This window comes from Choristoneura fumiferana, chromosome Z (genome assembly GCF_025370935.1).
Source record: "Choristoneura fumiferana chromosome Z, NRCan_CFum_1, whole genome shotgun sequence".
Taxonomy (NCBI): domain Eukaryota; kingdom Metazoa; phylum Arthropoda; class Insecta; order Lepidoptera; family Tortricidae; genus Choristoneura; species Choristoneura fumiferana.
In genome coordinates this window covers 26,964,399-26,980,160 of record NC_133472.1, presented here as the reverse complement: position 1 = coordinate 26,980,160, position 15,762 = coordinate 26,964,399, and the positions used below count along the sequence as shown (strand labels likewise).

At 35.4% G+C, this 15,762-nt stretch overlaps 1 protein-coding gene across 1 annotated transcript in view; it reads right to left on the bottom strand.

The window, feature by feature from the left end:
• Nucleotides 1-994: 994 nt before the first annotated feature.
• The window catches only part of LOC141445485 (PDF receptor-like), a 79,923-nt gene continuing 65,155 nt past the window's right edge, over nt 995-15,762 (bottom strand). Inside the window, exons 11-13 of the mRNA XM_074111353.1 lie at nt 5,184-5,302; nt 4,145-4,243; nt 995-2,004 (exon numbers count right to left, since the gene is read on the bottom strand). Coding sequence (XP_073967454.1) covers nt 1,992-2,004; nt 4,145-4,243; nt 5,184-5,302 — 231 coding nt within the window. The 3' untranslated portion in view covers nt 995-1,991. The remainder of the gene's footprint in view (nt 2,005-4,144; nt 4,244-5,183; nt 5,303-15,762) is intronic.

Genomic DNA, 15,762 nt, shown 5'->3' with positions numbered 1-15,762 from the left:
AAATAAACATAAAAAACGGTTTATAAATCCCTCTACATACAAAGTTATCCATTTATGTATAAATTTGAGGGCCAAATGTTTTACCGCTCAGTATATGTTTTATTCAACAAATATTAAACTCATTAATATTACAATGAATTATATTACAACAGTATTTAAACAGGTAAAAATATGAATCAAGTTGCATGTGGTAGTTCAGTCTATTAAACTAAATACCTTTCATAAATTTGAATTAATATTGATCTTATGAACGTTTGTACAAAACACCTAACTTTTTTTCGAATTCAGTGTTGATTAAGTACATTATTAACCCGTAACGCGTCCTAGAGACTACATTAGTCCCTAACTTGTTTTTGCGGGAAATGTCCTTAATACTACTGGTAGAGTACTGGTAGTCTCTAGGACATTTCCCGCACAAAAAAGTTAGGGACTAATATAGAGTCTTGGACGCGTGACGGGTTAAAATGCTGTTTTATGATCTAAACTACCACAATACACCTATTTGTTTACAGTTTACTTATCAATTTCGAATAAATATACTACTATGAAAGAAAACAATCAGACGATGCAAATTTTTACTTATTCAAATATCAAAGAACATTCATTAGATTCACCATTGTCTCAAGTCGATTAAAAGTAAAAATTGATCAGATTGATGCGTAAAATCGATACAGTTTGGCTTTGTGCCCAGTACAAACTCTTAAGTATGATTTGGACTGAATTGTGGGGAATATTGCACGAAACACCATCATTGCACTATCACCAATACAAAATGTCAAACAATTATTAACCAAAATAATTTAATCTTTTCTTACGAAATGTTATGGATTCTGGAGTTTACTTGCCGATGAAAATTCATTTTATTGGGGTTTTTTTTTATCTTCCCTTTATAATTTCGGCACACTTTTATGGCGCATTTCATCATTTTGAGGTACTTTTGAATCGCGCGCTCCGCATACGTTGCGTACGATGTCACAATGCAGACTGAGGGGGGGGGGGGAATGACAACAGTTGGCTTATATTTTTTCTGTACTTTTTCATGCCGCCTACGCTCTATCTAGTGTGTAAATAATCAAAGGTACTGAACTGTAATGGCCCAAAAACTGGTGTTTCGGGAATAGAAGTAGTAGTAAAGGGTTCGAATTTAAAGGTAAACACAGAACAATCTAAACTTTCCCAATCACTCTATATCATTGCATTGAAAGTGGTGGATAATACAGCCTTAAATAACCCCCTTCGGGCAGTCGGGTAAAAACCCTCAAGTCCCATTTTACGGTACCTACCTCCAGTACGGGACTTTCTTAATGCCCAACAGATATGGCATGCACGCAAATAAATACATCAATAAGCTTAATAAATGAGTAACATACACATGGAAAAAATTAAAACGGTGGGCTGAAACACTGATTCAATTTACAATCTACAATGAAATACACAAGTATAATCGTATAGCTGGTCCATAAAAACTTAAGAAAGGACCTTCTTATGTACCTACTTACAAAACAAAGATGGATCCTATGTCATATATCTAATTTAGAACGTCAATTTTGCCATATGTCCACTTTCATATCACATGCAAGGAAGAGATTTCTATTTATTTTTTTAAATAAAGATTAGTTCTCACCGAACTGTTATGTTAGTTCATCGTTTATATTTCGTAATCTTGATTTGTTGCCTGTAACGCTATCTATGCCATTTATTTTGATAACCTACTTTAAAAAAATCGAGTTGCGATTCCATGGTACAGCCAATAGCCACGATCTGAAGGTAAGTAGGTACAACCAATATTTAACTACAAAGAAATTAAAAGAAGGCCACGATGAAAATCATGATTCACAATGTCATTCTCTTCTAAAATTGGCACATTTATCACGTGGTAAACCAATTTCTTGGACAATTTATTTTACTTACATGCATACCACTTGCATACTACTTAAAAAAAAAGTCAGGGTTACGAAGAAAAAGGTCGTTGATTGCCCTTCGTTTCTGAATTACACGGCATCTCTGTAAGAAAAAATATCAACATTGATATTTAATGGTCTACGATCGAAGATTTACAGCTGCACTCCATCAATGTTTTTAAGTGTCATTAATAAGTGTTCATTTCTGTACCTTGTCGCTTTCAGTCGTTACACAATTTCGTAATGGCTTTTCAAACATGACATTAAAGTGACAAGGTGTAATAGTGATCACTTATTTATGACGTTGACTGTACCTAGACTAGCGAGCCTTGGTGCTATATAACACAACATGGCTTCTTAAGTAGAAGCAGATAATCGCAGGTTCGATCGAATACGCGCCCATAATTTAAAGAACTAAAACTAACTTTGCTCACCCGCGACCTTATCATAGCTACGTCTAAGCAAGATATGCGTGTTCATGCAGTTCCTCCACCTCCACACTGTAGGAACACAGACTGTAAGAACATCACAGCATGCATGCATGATGTACAGTTGTGTTGCTCTGAAGAGGAGCTCTGGTTGAGTTCGAAACATGTCAGTGTACTGTGGTAGTGGTGATAGATGGGTTTGTGTGATTTGTGTGTGTTCTTACAGTGTGGAGGTGGAGGAACTGAATGAACTCGCATATTTTGCTTATACGTAGCTATAATAAGGTCGCGGGTGAGCAAAGTTATTGTTTTAGTTCATTGATATTATGGACCTCCGCAAAGTAACGCCTGATTCAATAAATTATTCATACTTTAAAAGTTTTGCAGAATTTTATTTAAATTTACCATGAGCCTTTTGGCAAGGAAAAACATACTGCGGAAATCTGTATTTACAAGTTGTATGATTATGTGTATATTATATAACTACTGTGACACAGTTAAATGATGTGCGTGAAGTTCCCGATCCGCTATGAGACCGCTTGGAACTACAGAACCGCAGCCCAAACCCTCTCATCCAGAAATGTGGCCTGTGCCCAGGTGTGAGACGTAAATATGATCAGCGGCACAAAGTTTGGCCCACTCTCTATACAAAACCACAGAATATATAATAGTACTGACGTACAGAATGGCCACGCTCCGCCCCGCACCGGTTCGAGTTACCCCACCCCTCAAGCGCAGATTGCAGGAAAACCGCAGGAAAGCAGTCGGGCGCGCAACGCGATGTATGTCGGTCGCACCGTCGCACGGCACTAAGTTCGGGGGCAATAATTTTGCGAACGAAATGGTGATATACTGTGCATTGTATGGGTGTTTGTCAACAGTCAAAGATAAGAAAGGGAGCTTTTTTCGATTTCCTAATGTAAATAATAATGCTTTCTAAAAGTATCGCGATTAATACATGAAAGAACTAATTAGGTAACGAATAATTCGTTCAAGTTTGTAGTCATATATTTATTGTAATTTAAAATAATAATGCTTAAATACATAGACAGACACATTATAAGTAGGTTTAAATAAAAATATATGATTAACGATTACATTTATTTACACATCTAAGCCATACCTACACACCCTATAGTACTAGGGTTTTGCGATAGTCAGCCCTGTGTGTCTTACGCACACATTGACGCGTGTACAGACGTTGTCGTGCCTATGTAGATTCAAGAATGCGTATTTTGTATGGCGTGGCCGCCCTGTGACAAAACTACCTACCTATTATTGTCTTTAATTATCTTAGATTATTGCATACATTCGAGGGCCAGATTTTTGCCGCTCAGCATAGATTGGAGATGGATGAATGATGTCGAGCAAGGTAGACGTAGGCGCAATAAAATATTGTGGTAGGTATCTATACTTAAAAGGTTTAAGTAATTAACTAAAAGTTAACAAAATAACCAGACATAAATTCCTCCATTAAACTATCTAAACATTTACATTTCTTTATTGAAATACATTAGTTTGTATTACAATGATACGAGTAGAAAAGTAAAATCTTAAATCCTTGAATGTGCCAAATCTGGCTGGTGAAGTTAGTTTTTTAGTTAATTACTCGTACTCGTACCTAAGTACCTTTCAAGTATTGATATTTTTATTATAATATTGTGGTATTTACTGACTGTAGTCAAGCGTAATCGACAGTATTTGCGAAGTAAAAATATAAGATTGAATCCCATCAGTACGGATCATATTGACGAACACAATATTTATTGTATCTAGGTACATATTTTTGTTGTGACGCTATATCGTCTTACTTACGTAACATGCAAATCCACCTTCACAGTAGTTCGGTCGACGTTCGTATCTCCTTGTGGTTGAGTGGACTCGGCACATTCAATGTCGTCACTCTTTTTATTTCTGCAGCAAAGCAATATCGAAGTATTTTTAAATTGAAACCTGGGCCAATCAACTATATTACCCACACTTTGGGCGTCTCCTGCGTTACCAAAATTGTCTATGGCGTTACCAAAAAATCGTACTTCCAACAAGATATTTCACGGTTTAATAGGTTGAACTTATGTAGGATGGCATGTATTCATGCACACCACCTATTAAATTACACAAAAACATGTTTTCTTACAAAAATCTGCAATTGTTTGAAAAATGTCAACTAACTAGACCTTACACGAGTGGCTTGCCACGTGATTTGCCAGTTCAATTGAAATTCCGAGATTTAACTAAATTTTGTTACAATGAGGTCTACGTTTACGTAAAAAGAACAGTTTTGGAATTTTACCTTTGGGTACCTAGGTGTGTACTAGTGTGTAGGTACGAGTATTTATATACCTATATATTGGGATAAAAGTTGCTTATTGCTCTGCCAGAGAACCAGTTGTTTGCATACCAAAGTTCATTCAATGTCCATTTAGGAGAGGGCATCCAGGACCTCAACTAGGGCACCTCTCCACAATAGGTTCGCTTTGGCAGCGAAGTCACCTTCTTAGATTTAGTTAGATGTTTAAGTTAGTTTTAGTCAGGTTGGAGACTGAAAATCAGCGGACTCGCGGAGTTTTATTTCCTATTCATCTCATACTCATCAACTGTGTTGTAATAAATACGTAGGTATATATTTTTGTGTTGGTAAATAAAAAAACCTAAAAAAAAATATTTATATTTCGATGGGTCAACAATTTTTCAAAGACTTTTGTACCTCAAGGGGCTCCCACTTTTTAGTTGCCCCAAAGCCTCCAGACCACTATATTCGGCTCTGTGAAAAAGAAACCAACAGGCACACACACAAATACACAAACAAATAGGTATTGTTAACAATTTTTACTCTGGGAATGGTGGGTCTTACCGGACCCTGGGTTTGTTCTCGCCACTGCTGGAGCGTAAGTAGAAGGAGTCGCGGTGGCGGCGGTTGTGACCGCGCATTGCCATGTAGTTCCTGTAGTGCTTCTTCAGGACCTGTCTCACCTGTCAAAATAAATAAACAGGTACTTACTTACTCTAAGTCCTCCCATACATTCATTGATAATAAGGCATGTAACCAAATACAAAATAAGGAAGTCACAAAAAATATCAAAAAAGAAATTGAATCTTGATTAAGGACTCTTAACTATAATGAAACTGAGGGTATTATTGCAGCCTATAATTAAATACACACACGCACACGCACACGCACACAAAAATGCTGTATTGATTAAATTTAGTCGCTGATTACCAATCTTTTAAACAGTGAGAGCTAGGATACTTTATAATCAAACAGATCGATTTGTAAAGAAAATATTTTACACGATAAAAGCTTATTTAGTTGACCCACGGGTCTATGATTTGAGAGCTAGTGTAGGTACGTGAATGAATCAAAGATCCCGCAATTCGTGAATTTCCGAAACGTCACCGTTGGTAGAGAATTTGCCATAGGTACTAACGCGTGACACCACATACCTACACGCGGACTTGAATCTTATTTAGTGTGGTAATTGAACTAATGTTAAGGTTTTTAAATGGCTTTTTATAGTTTTTTGTGCGAGTTCTGAGTACTTTTTGTATATTTTTTGGCCCGGGAATACGATTAAAATGGAAAATAAAATAATTACAGCGGCGATAGGCGCCATTATTAACTGCGGCTTGTAATACCGTGGTATACCACGGTAATATTTAAACTGGTGATTTTGGATCCTCATGCTTAATTTTGGTATAAATAATCGTTTATATAACTCGTTACAGTTATTTCAATCTTGGTCTATTCACGCTTTTAAAAAAACATTTCCGTGGTATAAAAAGAACTTTAACAAAAACTTCACTATTGAATTTGTAGTTAGTTTCTATAGAAACCGTTATTTTGCCAGGTTGTTTAAATTTTGCAATAAAATTTTATATTTACTTACCAGTTACGTAATTTTGGTAATATGCCAAGTTTGTAACAAGTATTATTGATTTGTAATGCAAACACAACTCTTTCCTATTGTTTTATGGGTCGGAATTAGATTTTACAATTAAGCCGATTAACGATGGTATGATCGCATAACCCTCGGTAATAGAATTACCGACCCATTCAATTTTATTTGGGTCGGTGATATCTAGTCGTATTATCGAGTGACATTTTATTTTTCTGTTATTATAATTCACATTTAGGGTTTAGTGCAGATTTTTTTGATAAAGTTGTGACTTTACTCAGCATACAAATACATCATACAGCATAAGTACATATATTACTGGTGGAATAAGCATAAAAATATATAGTGGGCTGGATACATTATTTGAATCATATTTTAGTTTTTTATTTTGTTTTTTCAAAAAAACTTGGTATACAATATAATATACAGGACTAATGCCATTTTTAACCCCTCGGTTTTAGGTTTCAAATCATGAGTTGGGTTCCTAATTACCGATGGTAGAAAGTTGCTGTTGCGGTAATAGTAGCACAGCCTGTCCATTACTTATTTTATCCAATTAATAATAACTAAAACGAGCCCAGAAAGTAACGACACTGAAAGTTCAATCATCATCATCATCATCATCATCATCCCAGCCTATATACGTCCCACTGCTGGGCACAGGCCTCTTCTCAGAATGAGAGGGCTTGGGCCGTAGTTCCCTCGCGGGCCCAGTGCGGATTGGGAACTTCACATACACCATTGAATTGCTTCGCAGGTTTGTGCAGGTTTGTGCAGGTTTCCTCACGATGTTTTCCTACACCGCTAAGCTCGTGGTAAATTTCAAATGTAGGTAATTTCACACATGAATTTCGAAAAACTCAGAGGTGCGAGCCGGGGTTTGAACTCACGATCCTCTGCTTGACAGGCCACGGGTAAACCACTAGGCCACCACGGCTCTAACTTCAATAATCGATCTTAAATATAATAGTTATTTGTGCATCAAGAGAGCAAAGTCGTTTTTTGGTGCGAGTGTTGATTTTGAATCCCGAGGAAGCGAAGGATTCTACAATTGAATCACGAGCGATAGCGAGTGATTCTAGGTTAGAATCCTGAGATCAGCGAGGGATTCAAACATACGAGATGCAAAAAAAACTTTGGTCTCGTGTGACACATACAACTTTTCACCTGAGCAGCGAGAACATTTAAATTAAAGGTTAAAATAAAACCACATATATTTAGAAGACAAAAAATATCAAAACTTTAAAATATAATCCGATTGTTGAGAAATAAATATAGTACTTGCTTAATTATATTTAAAACTTTTTCTGAAAAATGATTCATACAGTCGCCATTACATCTTTAAAAAGTCACTTAAGATTGCCAGACAACGATCAAAGGTCTCCGGTAAATAGACAGGTTTTGAATATGGAACGAAAAGTACTCAGTAGGTACGACACAAATTTCAGACTCGTAAGATCATACTTTTTAATAATGCAAAAAACCTCATCTTTGGGTCATTAAAAAGATGGAACTATAGACGTATAGGTATCTATAATAATTCACAAAAAGGCAGCTAAAGTCCCGAAGCTGCCTTTTAGTGAATCATTACTAACAATTAATAATTGAAAATTAAAAGGCATTTCAATTGCATAATCGTAATTCTTTAAAATTCAGTGTTTGTAGTTAGCCGCCTTTTTGTAAAGTGTCTTGACAATAAATCCTTTTAGTGTAATTATTTACAAAGAAGTGAAAGTCCTGTAACTGCCTTAAATAAATTATAACACCAAACTACTTTTTAAAGCAAACAGTAGATAAATTATATTAACTGAGTAATTCACTACAAAGCAGCCTTAAATGCTCAAATGCAATAAACTGCTTTTTAAGGAATTTATTCTTTAAAATATTTTTTCTTAAACTTTGGATAGCCAACATTCAAGTGAATTGAAATTAAAGAAAATACTCATAATTAACAGACATTTATTAAAATGGCATATTACAAAATATAAAAATATTGTAATGAGGGCTATGCGGTATTGGGTTTGATGGCGATACCGGTATTATTCCGGTATTCAAATTTTGAAAACCGGTATCCCGGTATTTCGGTATTTTCCGTATTTCCCCTTATTTTTCTTTCATTCTGTATAAGTCTGTTGTTTGTTGAAATATAACCAATATTGAAAAAGAAATATTATAATATAATAAATAATAATAATATATAAATACTTATGTATATATTTTTAATACCAAAATTTTAATATGAGATCGTAATCAACACATTTGATCATATCTCTTGCTTTTTTCGTGTGAAGTGAAATTATGACAGATCAAAGTAAAGTTCAAATCCTCTTGGTTAAAATATTTGGAATTCAGTGAGTAGACCCATCACTGTACTCAGCATTTAAAAAAAAAAATTAAAAAGTTACTTTGTCTCACGGAGTGAGCAAAATGCGATTTTGCTCTCTGATTTTTCATAGCAAAACCTGCCTGTTTGAGGTGCTGAGGTGAAAAAACTATTTATTCTCGTTTGTTAAGGAGCTTTGATAACCTTATAATTTTTTGGACTCATTTGAAAACTTCCTTATACTTACTTGGTTTGGATAGGAATTTAACTAATGTAAACAAAACAACGTCAATTGGTGTTTTAATATTGAAATCCCCCTATCAAACTATCTAAACTACTAACTAGTCTAGTTTGTATGACAATGATAGATAAGTAAAATGTTTAAAATCCTATAGTCCATTCAGGATAACATTGGACTCTAGAAGGTCACAGAAGAAGGGGTTCTAAACATTTTCTGTGAAGTCGTAATAATGATGAAAGAAGTAATAAGATGAAGTCATCTTTTTTTTACACTGCAGTTTAAAGTGTTGTTTGTTTACTTTGTAAGTATAAAATAACACCATAATAATACGTAATTTGCTACATAATACCACAGAATAAGTAATAGTACAAATAATACTGATTCGATTTATATTTAAACATAATTTTAATAACTGTGTTTTTCGTGGGTTCGTCCGCTCCATTCCCTGTTAAAAAATATTCTACTCGTAGTTTCTGCTATGAAGTTCAAGCTTTTTTCCATTCCAAATTTTATCTAATTTGGTGCAGTGCTTTAGTAGTGAAAAGCTAACTATTCGTACATGATTAAAGGTCATCATATTTTGATCCAAACTGGCGATTAAAAACAATAAATAATGTATAGAATATTTCTTGAGTTAACAATATTATAAAAGTCCCGTTTCTTGCAGAATATTCTTTACTTCTGCCTCTTTAGTAGGTATTTTATAGGAAGACGTTTCTGTTTTTAACAAAATAGGAAAGTTTTTTTTACTGTTTTTATATTATGATATGAAAAATAGCAAAGTTAATCTCACTAATATTAATTATAATTGCGAAAGTTTGTAAGTCTGTATGTTCGTTTGTTGCCTAGCACTTCACGTCTTAACCGCTCAACCGATTTAGGTGCAATTCGGTATACAGATAGTGCCAGTCCCGGGGAAGGAAATTGAATAGTTTTTATCCCGAAAAATTGCATAGTTCCCGCGGGATAGCAATAAACGAATGCTACGTGAACGGAGTCGCGGGCAACAGTTAGTTAACAAATAACTGAAACTAATATTGACGTCTTCGATATTTTAATTAGAATTATGTTTAGACCGTAAACTAAAAAAAATCAATTTATTAAATGACTTCCAAAAGCGTGCAATATAAATAGCCTATTTTCCTTCTGCCCATTCCTATAAATATTGAACAGACTCTAGAATGTACCAAATCTGGCAGCTGAAGTTTCTTTACATTTAGTTAATTTCCTAAACGTTTCAAGTATAAGTACCACCGTAATAGGCGCCCCGTTACCTTAGTGTCTTTGGGGAAGTTTACTTGATCTGAAACAGCTTCCCTTGAAGTTAATGGAAACTAAAACGAACACAGTCGATTATCAAATTAATATGTACTTAATGTGTAATGTGGCGGTAATCTTGGCACATATATTTCTCCCATGGAGCAAACACGTGAAGCAATCAAAAGGCAAGCAAAGCCGTCGTAGGTAAATAGGTACTCGGAATATAATTTCTTCGTTCATTCATATATTTGTTTTCACGGCTAATCCACTAGGCTGTTTTCGACTTTTATACTGGAAATTCCTTATCGTTTTTCACGTGTAACATTAATTTCAACTCGGACGAAGTCGCGGGCGGTTTTTGATAAAAGTGGAATTTGTTTTTAATTTAAATACTATTGTCCGCGATTCGTCTGCAAATATTCGCTTATCACTATCCACTACAATATGCACTTTCTACATATTTATCTATTGTAATCCGTTTACCTGTGTGTGAAAATTCATCAAATCTATCCAACCGGTTATCGTAACAGAGTAACAAACATACACCGGAACACTCATAACTTCCTCGTTTCCTTGTTCTCGTGTTATCACAGAATAAGTAATAGTACTAGTAGTTATATTGTTTTGTTATTGTTATTGTTGTATTTATTGTTATTGTAGGTGTATCGTACTGGCTACTCTGCTCTGTTATGACTATCTATTAGCGTACCGACCGGTTAGCTTCGTGAAGTGTACGTTGGCTAGAAATCACACATGTGCCTTAGTGAGACTGTTTAGGGAGTAAGTGCATGTTAGTTTTAGTCACAGTACTAAGATACTTGTATCATCTTCTGTACACTTATTTCTTTTGTTCTCAATAATAAATAAATAAATAATAATAAATAAATAAATTAAGATTACCAGGATACTTCTACGGAGCCCGGTATTTTTACTCGAAGCTCGAGCGATTTTCGAGCGACAGAAATTAGGTTAGGGACGATCACATTTTTTTTTCAATACGTATTGATAGCAGGTTTGTTTTAATATGCTGAATACGCAATTCTATTTGAATAGCAATATTTGCATTAAGCCATCTCATACATTTAAACGAAGTAAGGGACAATTTCTTTGCAAATGCAATATAAAAAGATTCAAATTCATTTTAAAACGCTACGCAGCTTTAACTCTTGCGTACGTGATAGGTCATAGGACTCGTGTATACGTGATAGGTAGGTACTATGTTTCTAAAATACTCTGTATAGAAAGATTCCCATACGAATGAGAAAAATTGGTCAAGTGCGAGTCGGACTCGCACATGAAGGGTTCCGGAAACAGTTCAGTATTTTTTTAATTCTTCTAATATAAGTTTTTTTTTTGCTGACTGTACTTTATGCCCCTGGTTGCCAAAATACCCGTTAAGGCTAATCAAACGAGTCCAAACTAGATGCGGTCGTGTCGTTTATTACAGAGTTCCTATGGTCACCCGCTAGCTTTATCATCAGATCAACTCCATGTCATAATAATATTGCATTGTTATCGAATTTATATACATGCGTGTTAAATTTCAGCTCAATCGGTTGAAGACATCCAATCCATCCTTCCAATTTCAGTTGAAAGATTCCACCCAAGAAAACATAGTTACATTATACTGCAAATAAATATAATGCTTGTAATACGTTTTTGTTAAAAATTACATTTTTACTACAAGCTTTTTTTGCTGAATGTACTTTTTGTTGACTTTACTTGCATTGCCATCTAAACTACATAACTGTATCAAATTTCAAGTCGGTAGGTACTATTAACTATTGAGGAGTTCCCTCCTGCAGAGACGATCCTGGCAGGACTACCAAGATGTCACTACCAGATTATTGTATTGTCACCGAATTTACATAGTATACCAAATTTCAAGTCGATCGGACCGCTGGAAAGGGGGTCAAATTTAGCTTTCAATATTTGACCCAAACAAACAATTTAAATAAAGAAACAAACAGGGCAACCTAAAGAAAAGCTTTTAATAGCATCGTCGAAATGTATGCACTTGTGCAAGAATTTTGAATAAAAAACAATTTGAATTCTCATCCTCTTTGGATCTGGCTGTTTGCTTCTGAAACCATTGCCCGCGCCGCGCGTGGCTCAAAACAAAATGGCTGTCAGCGCGGTTCATTCGCGGGAAATTCGGCGGACTTCGTATGTTCTGTAATTTAATAATAAGAAGCTCGACTAGTGTGAATAAATTTTAAACTGTATTATAAACTAGTAAATAGTGTTAAATTATTTTTTAGTGTAAAAAACAATAGGTAAGCATAGTGATTACTACGGTGCGGATTTGGCGAGCTCTTTACCAAAGTTAACTTATTAATTGAGGTTTGTGGTTCATAAATTGCTTCATTAATTTTGCACAAAATTAATAAAGTACACAATCAGACAGTCACTATATTATATAATCGAAGCTTTTATAAAATATCATTAAAATCGCAAACTTAATAGTAAATACTCAAACGACACAGCTAGCCGTTGCTAGGCGTCACGGTCGCCTTAGTAACTGCTAATAACGCCTAGCAACCAAAAACGCTGCCAAAAACACGTTTCTTGTATGACGACCCCCTTTAATTTTTAACTTTATTTTATTTTTAGTATTTGTTGTTACATAATACACACACACATACATACACAGTAATACATAATCTGTGAAAATTTCAAGTGTCTAACTTTGATGGCTTCAGAGATAGAGCCCTGTGACAGACGGACGGAGTAATAGGGTCCCGTTGGCACTCTTTGGGTACGGAACCCTAAAAAACGAATTCAAACCTCCTCCTTTTTTTCATGTCGATTAAAAATCGGTAAAAACACGAAAGGTGTCACAAACCTTAATTTTTGAAAATTGAAAAATCGCAAGGTTTTCGGCTTTGGATAATGTTAACTACAAACTCTGCGGGCCATTTTTGTTGCAAGCGTTCAGATGTGATGATGAGTTAGAGCTGCTGCAACGTCTTGCGATATTCAAATTTAGCCTACAAAAGAATGCCATGCACGCTTTCTTGAATAGATAAGTGAAGGCGACACCAAGTTTTCTACAATGGCCCTCACTGGTACCTGCGAGCACTCGTTAGGGATCCTCGAGAGGTTTGAGGAGCCAGCCTTATTTCAAACAAAATGGAATCAGGCGAGGGTCGGACGGACAAAAGGCGTGCGAAGGTCAATGTTTACAATGACGGAAAATATTAAATTCTGTGTAATCACTGTTACAAATATCCATAAATTGTCGAAGTTTGATTCTATTTTTACCCGACTGCCCGAAGGAGGGTTATGTTTTTAGCTTTACAATTTATTTGATTCTTTGAAGTTGTTCTTTTCTTTACCGATGGGACCACAGAGTGTATGGGAATTTAAGTTAACTGTTTTATGTTGGTATATTTAACTAAAAAAGTTGAAGTTTATCCGCTTAAGCTCTCGTCGGATTCAGGACATTTATCCGACCAATGGGTTTTGTAGCAATTTAAATTATTGATCAAGTATCTAAATACAACAGTTAAAAATCTGGTTTTGTTGTTTGTTTCATTTAATATGTTTTCCGAACAAGCTTTGCAAAAGCTTTTTTAACCGGCTTCAAAAAAGGAGGATGTTATCAATTCGGTTGTATTTTTTTTATGTTTGTTACCTCAGAACTTCGTCATTTATGAACCGATTTGAAAATATTTTTTTGCTTTCGTCAAGGCATGTCTTCAATTAGGTCCCATAAGTACGTAATCGGGATCTAATGATTGGATTTTAAGGAAATCAACGGAACTCTTCAAATGTTGTAGGGACACCTATAGTAAATTGGATATATTTGGATATACCATATTTGGTGAAGTGGAACTGATGATGAAGACCACAGTTGACCATCGGTGTTACTACTCGATAACAAGTATTTCACGGGTTAAATTTTAATTACTCTGACACAGTTGCTAAGCAATGTATGCTCCTCGTAATGCATACGGTAAAACGGGTGGTGAAGTACCAGGACTCCTCAATAATAAAATAAATAAATAAATAAATATAATGGGACACTTGACACCAATTGACCTAGTCCCAAACTAAGCAAAGCTTGTACTATGGATACTAGGCAAGGGATAAACATACTTATAAACATAAATACATACTTAAATACATCTTAAACACCCAAGAACCGAGAACAAACATTCGTATTATTCATACAAATATCTGCCCCGGCCGGGAATCGAACCCGGGACCTCAAGCTTCGTAGTCAGGTTCTCTAACCACTTGGCCATCCGGTCGTTTGAATGAACGACTCTGGATCAGAAAAAGCAATCTTTCGTAAAAGGTGACGAGCAGTTGATATTAAACTATTGTATCTTAGATTATTTACACTAAAAAGCATGAAAAAAAAATTATAACAAAAAATTTAACCGACTACAAAAACCATAAAAATAATTTTCTACCAGTCTGAAGTCGGTCGGTGCCTCAGCACGAGCCAGCAGGAGTGATTGAAGCCCGTAAGCGTAGCCGAGGTAGATGACTATAGGTCCACTCCTGCTGGCTCGTGCTGAAGCACCGACCGACTTCAGACTGGTAGATAATTATGTTCATGGTTTTTTGTACCTAGTCGGTTAAATTTTTTGTTGTAACTTTATTTTTCTAAATATGATCATTTTTAGGGTTCCGCAGTAACTAGTTAGGGTTCCGTAGTCAACTAGGAACCCTTATAGTTTCGCCATGTCTGTCCGTCTGTCTGCCTGTCTATCCGTCTGTCTGACTGTCTGTCTGTCTGTCCGCGGCTGAGCTCAGAGACCGTTAGTACTAGAAAGCTCTAATTGGGCATGAATACGTATCAGTCACGCCGACAAAGAGGTCAAATAAAAAAAAAGGGTACCTGCCATAGACATAAAGTAGGGGTGATTTATTTTTTCTCGACTAACTCTATTAGTGTGGGGTATCGTTGGGTTTGCAAAATAGTCAACTTTAAAATGCACATTTTCATTAAATCGAGCGCCCCCCGCCCCCTCTAAAATCTAAACTGTAGGGTGGGAAACTATTAAAAAATTCAAGATGGTAGTAAGTATATCAAATTTACAAGGAAATTTATAACGACTAAGATTGATTGAGAATTATTAGTAGTTTAAAAGTAAATAGCAGCCTAAGGGTATAAAATATACCTAAACTTGAAAGATTCCGTACACAATACGAGATCCTTAAAAAAATATTCTATATTATATTTTTCTATTTTTGTAATGTCTCTGTACTGCTTTTAGTGATCAATAAAGAATATTTGTATTGTATTGTATTGTAATATTACTTAATTTTTTCGTAATGTCTACGGAATCTTGGGCGCGTCCGACACGCTCTGGGCCGTTTTTTTTTAAATTAATTAAACGCGTTTTGGTGCTTATGTCAATACTTCAAGACGCGGGCTCAATAGAACGCGCAGCGCATTTCCGACCGTGTGGTCGCAGTGTTTATAACTTTGTGCAGTCGCAGGCTTGCGGCGATCAATGCCTTCTTCCACATCCAGGCCACGCTCTTTAGTGTTTGATTTGTTTTCAATAGCGCCTTAAAAATGTTTAATTAGGTACTTACATATCCTTAGAATGGATAACAGAACACGTTTCAACTGTTTTTAGATTTTCTGTCCGTGCGTCTTTTTGTCTGCATTCCATGGTAAGTATTTTGAATATTTTGACGCACACTTAATTCGCAGATATTTGATCAGAATGATCTTTGGCCAAGAATAAAT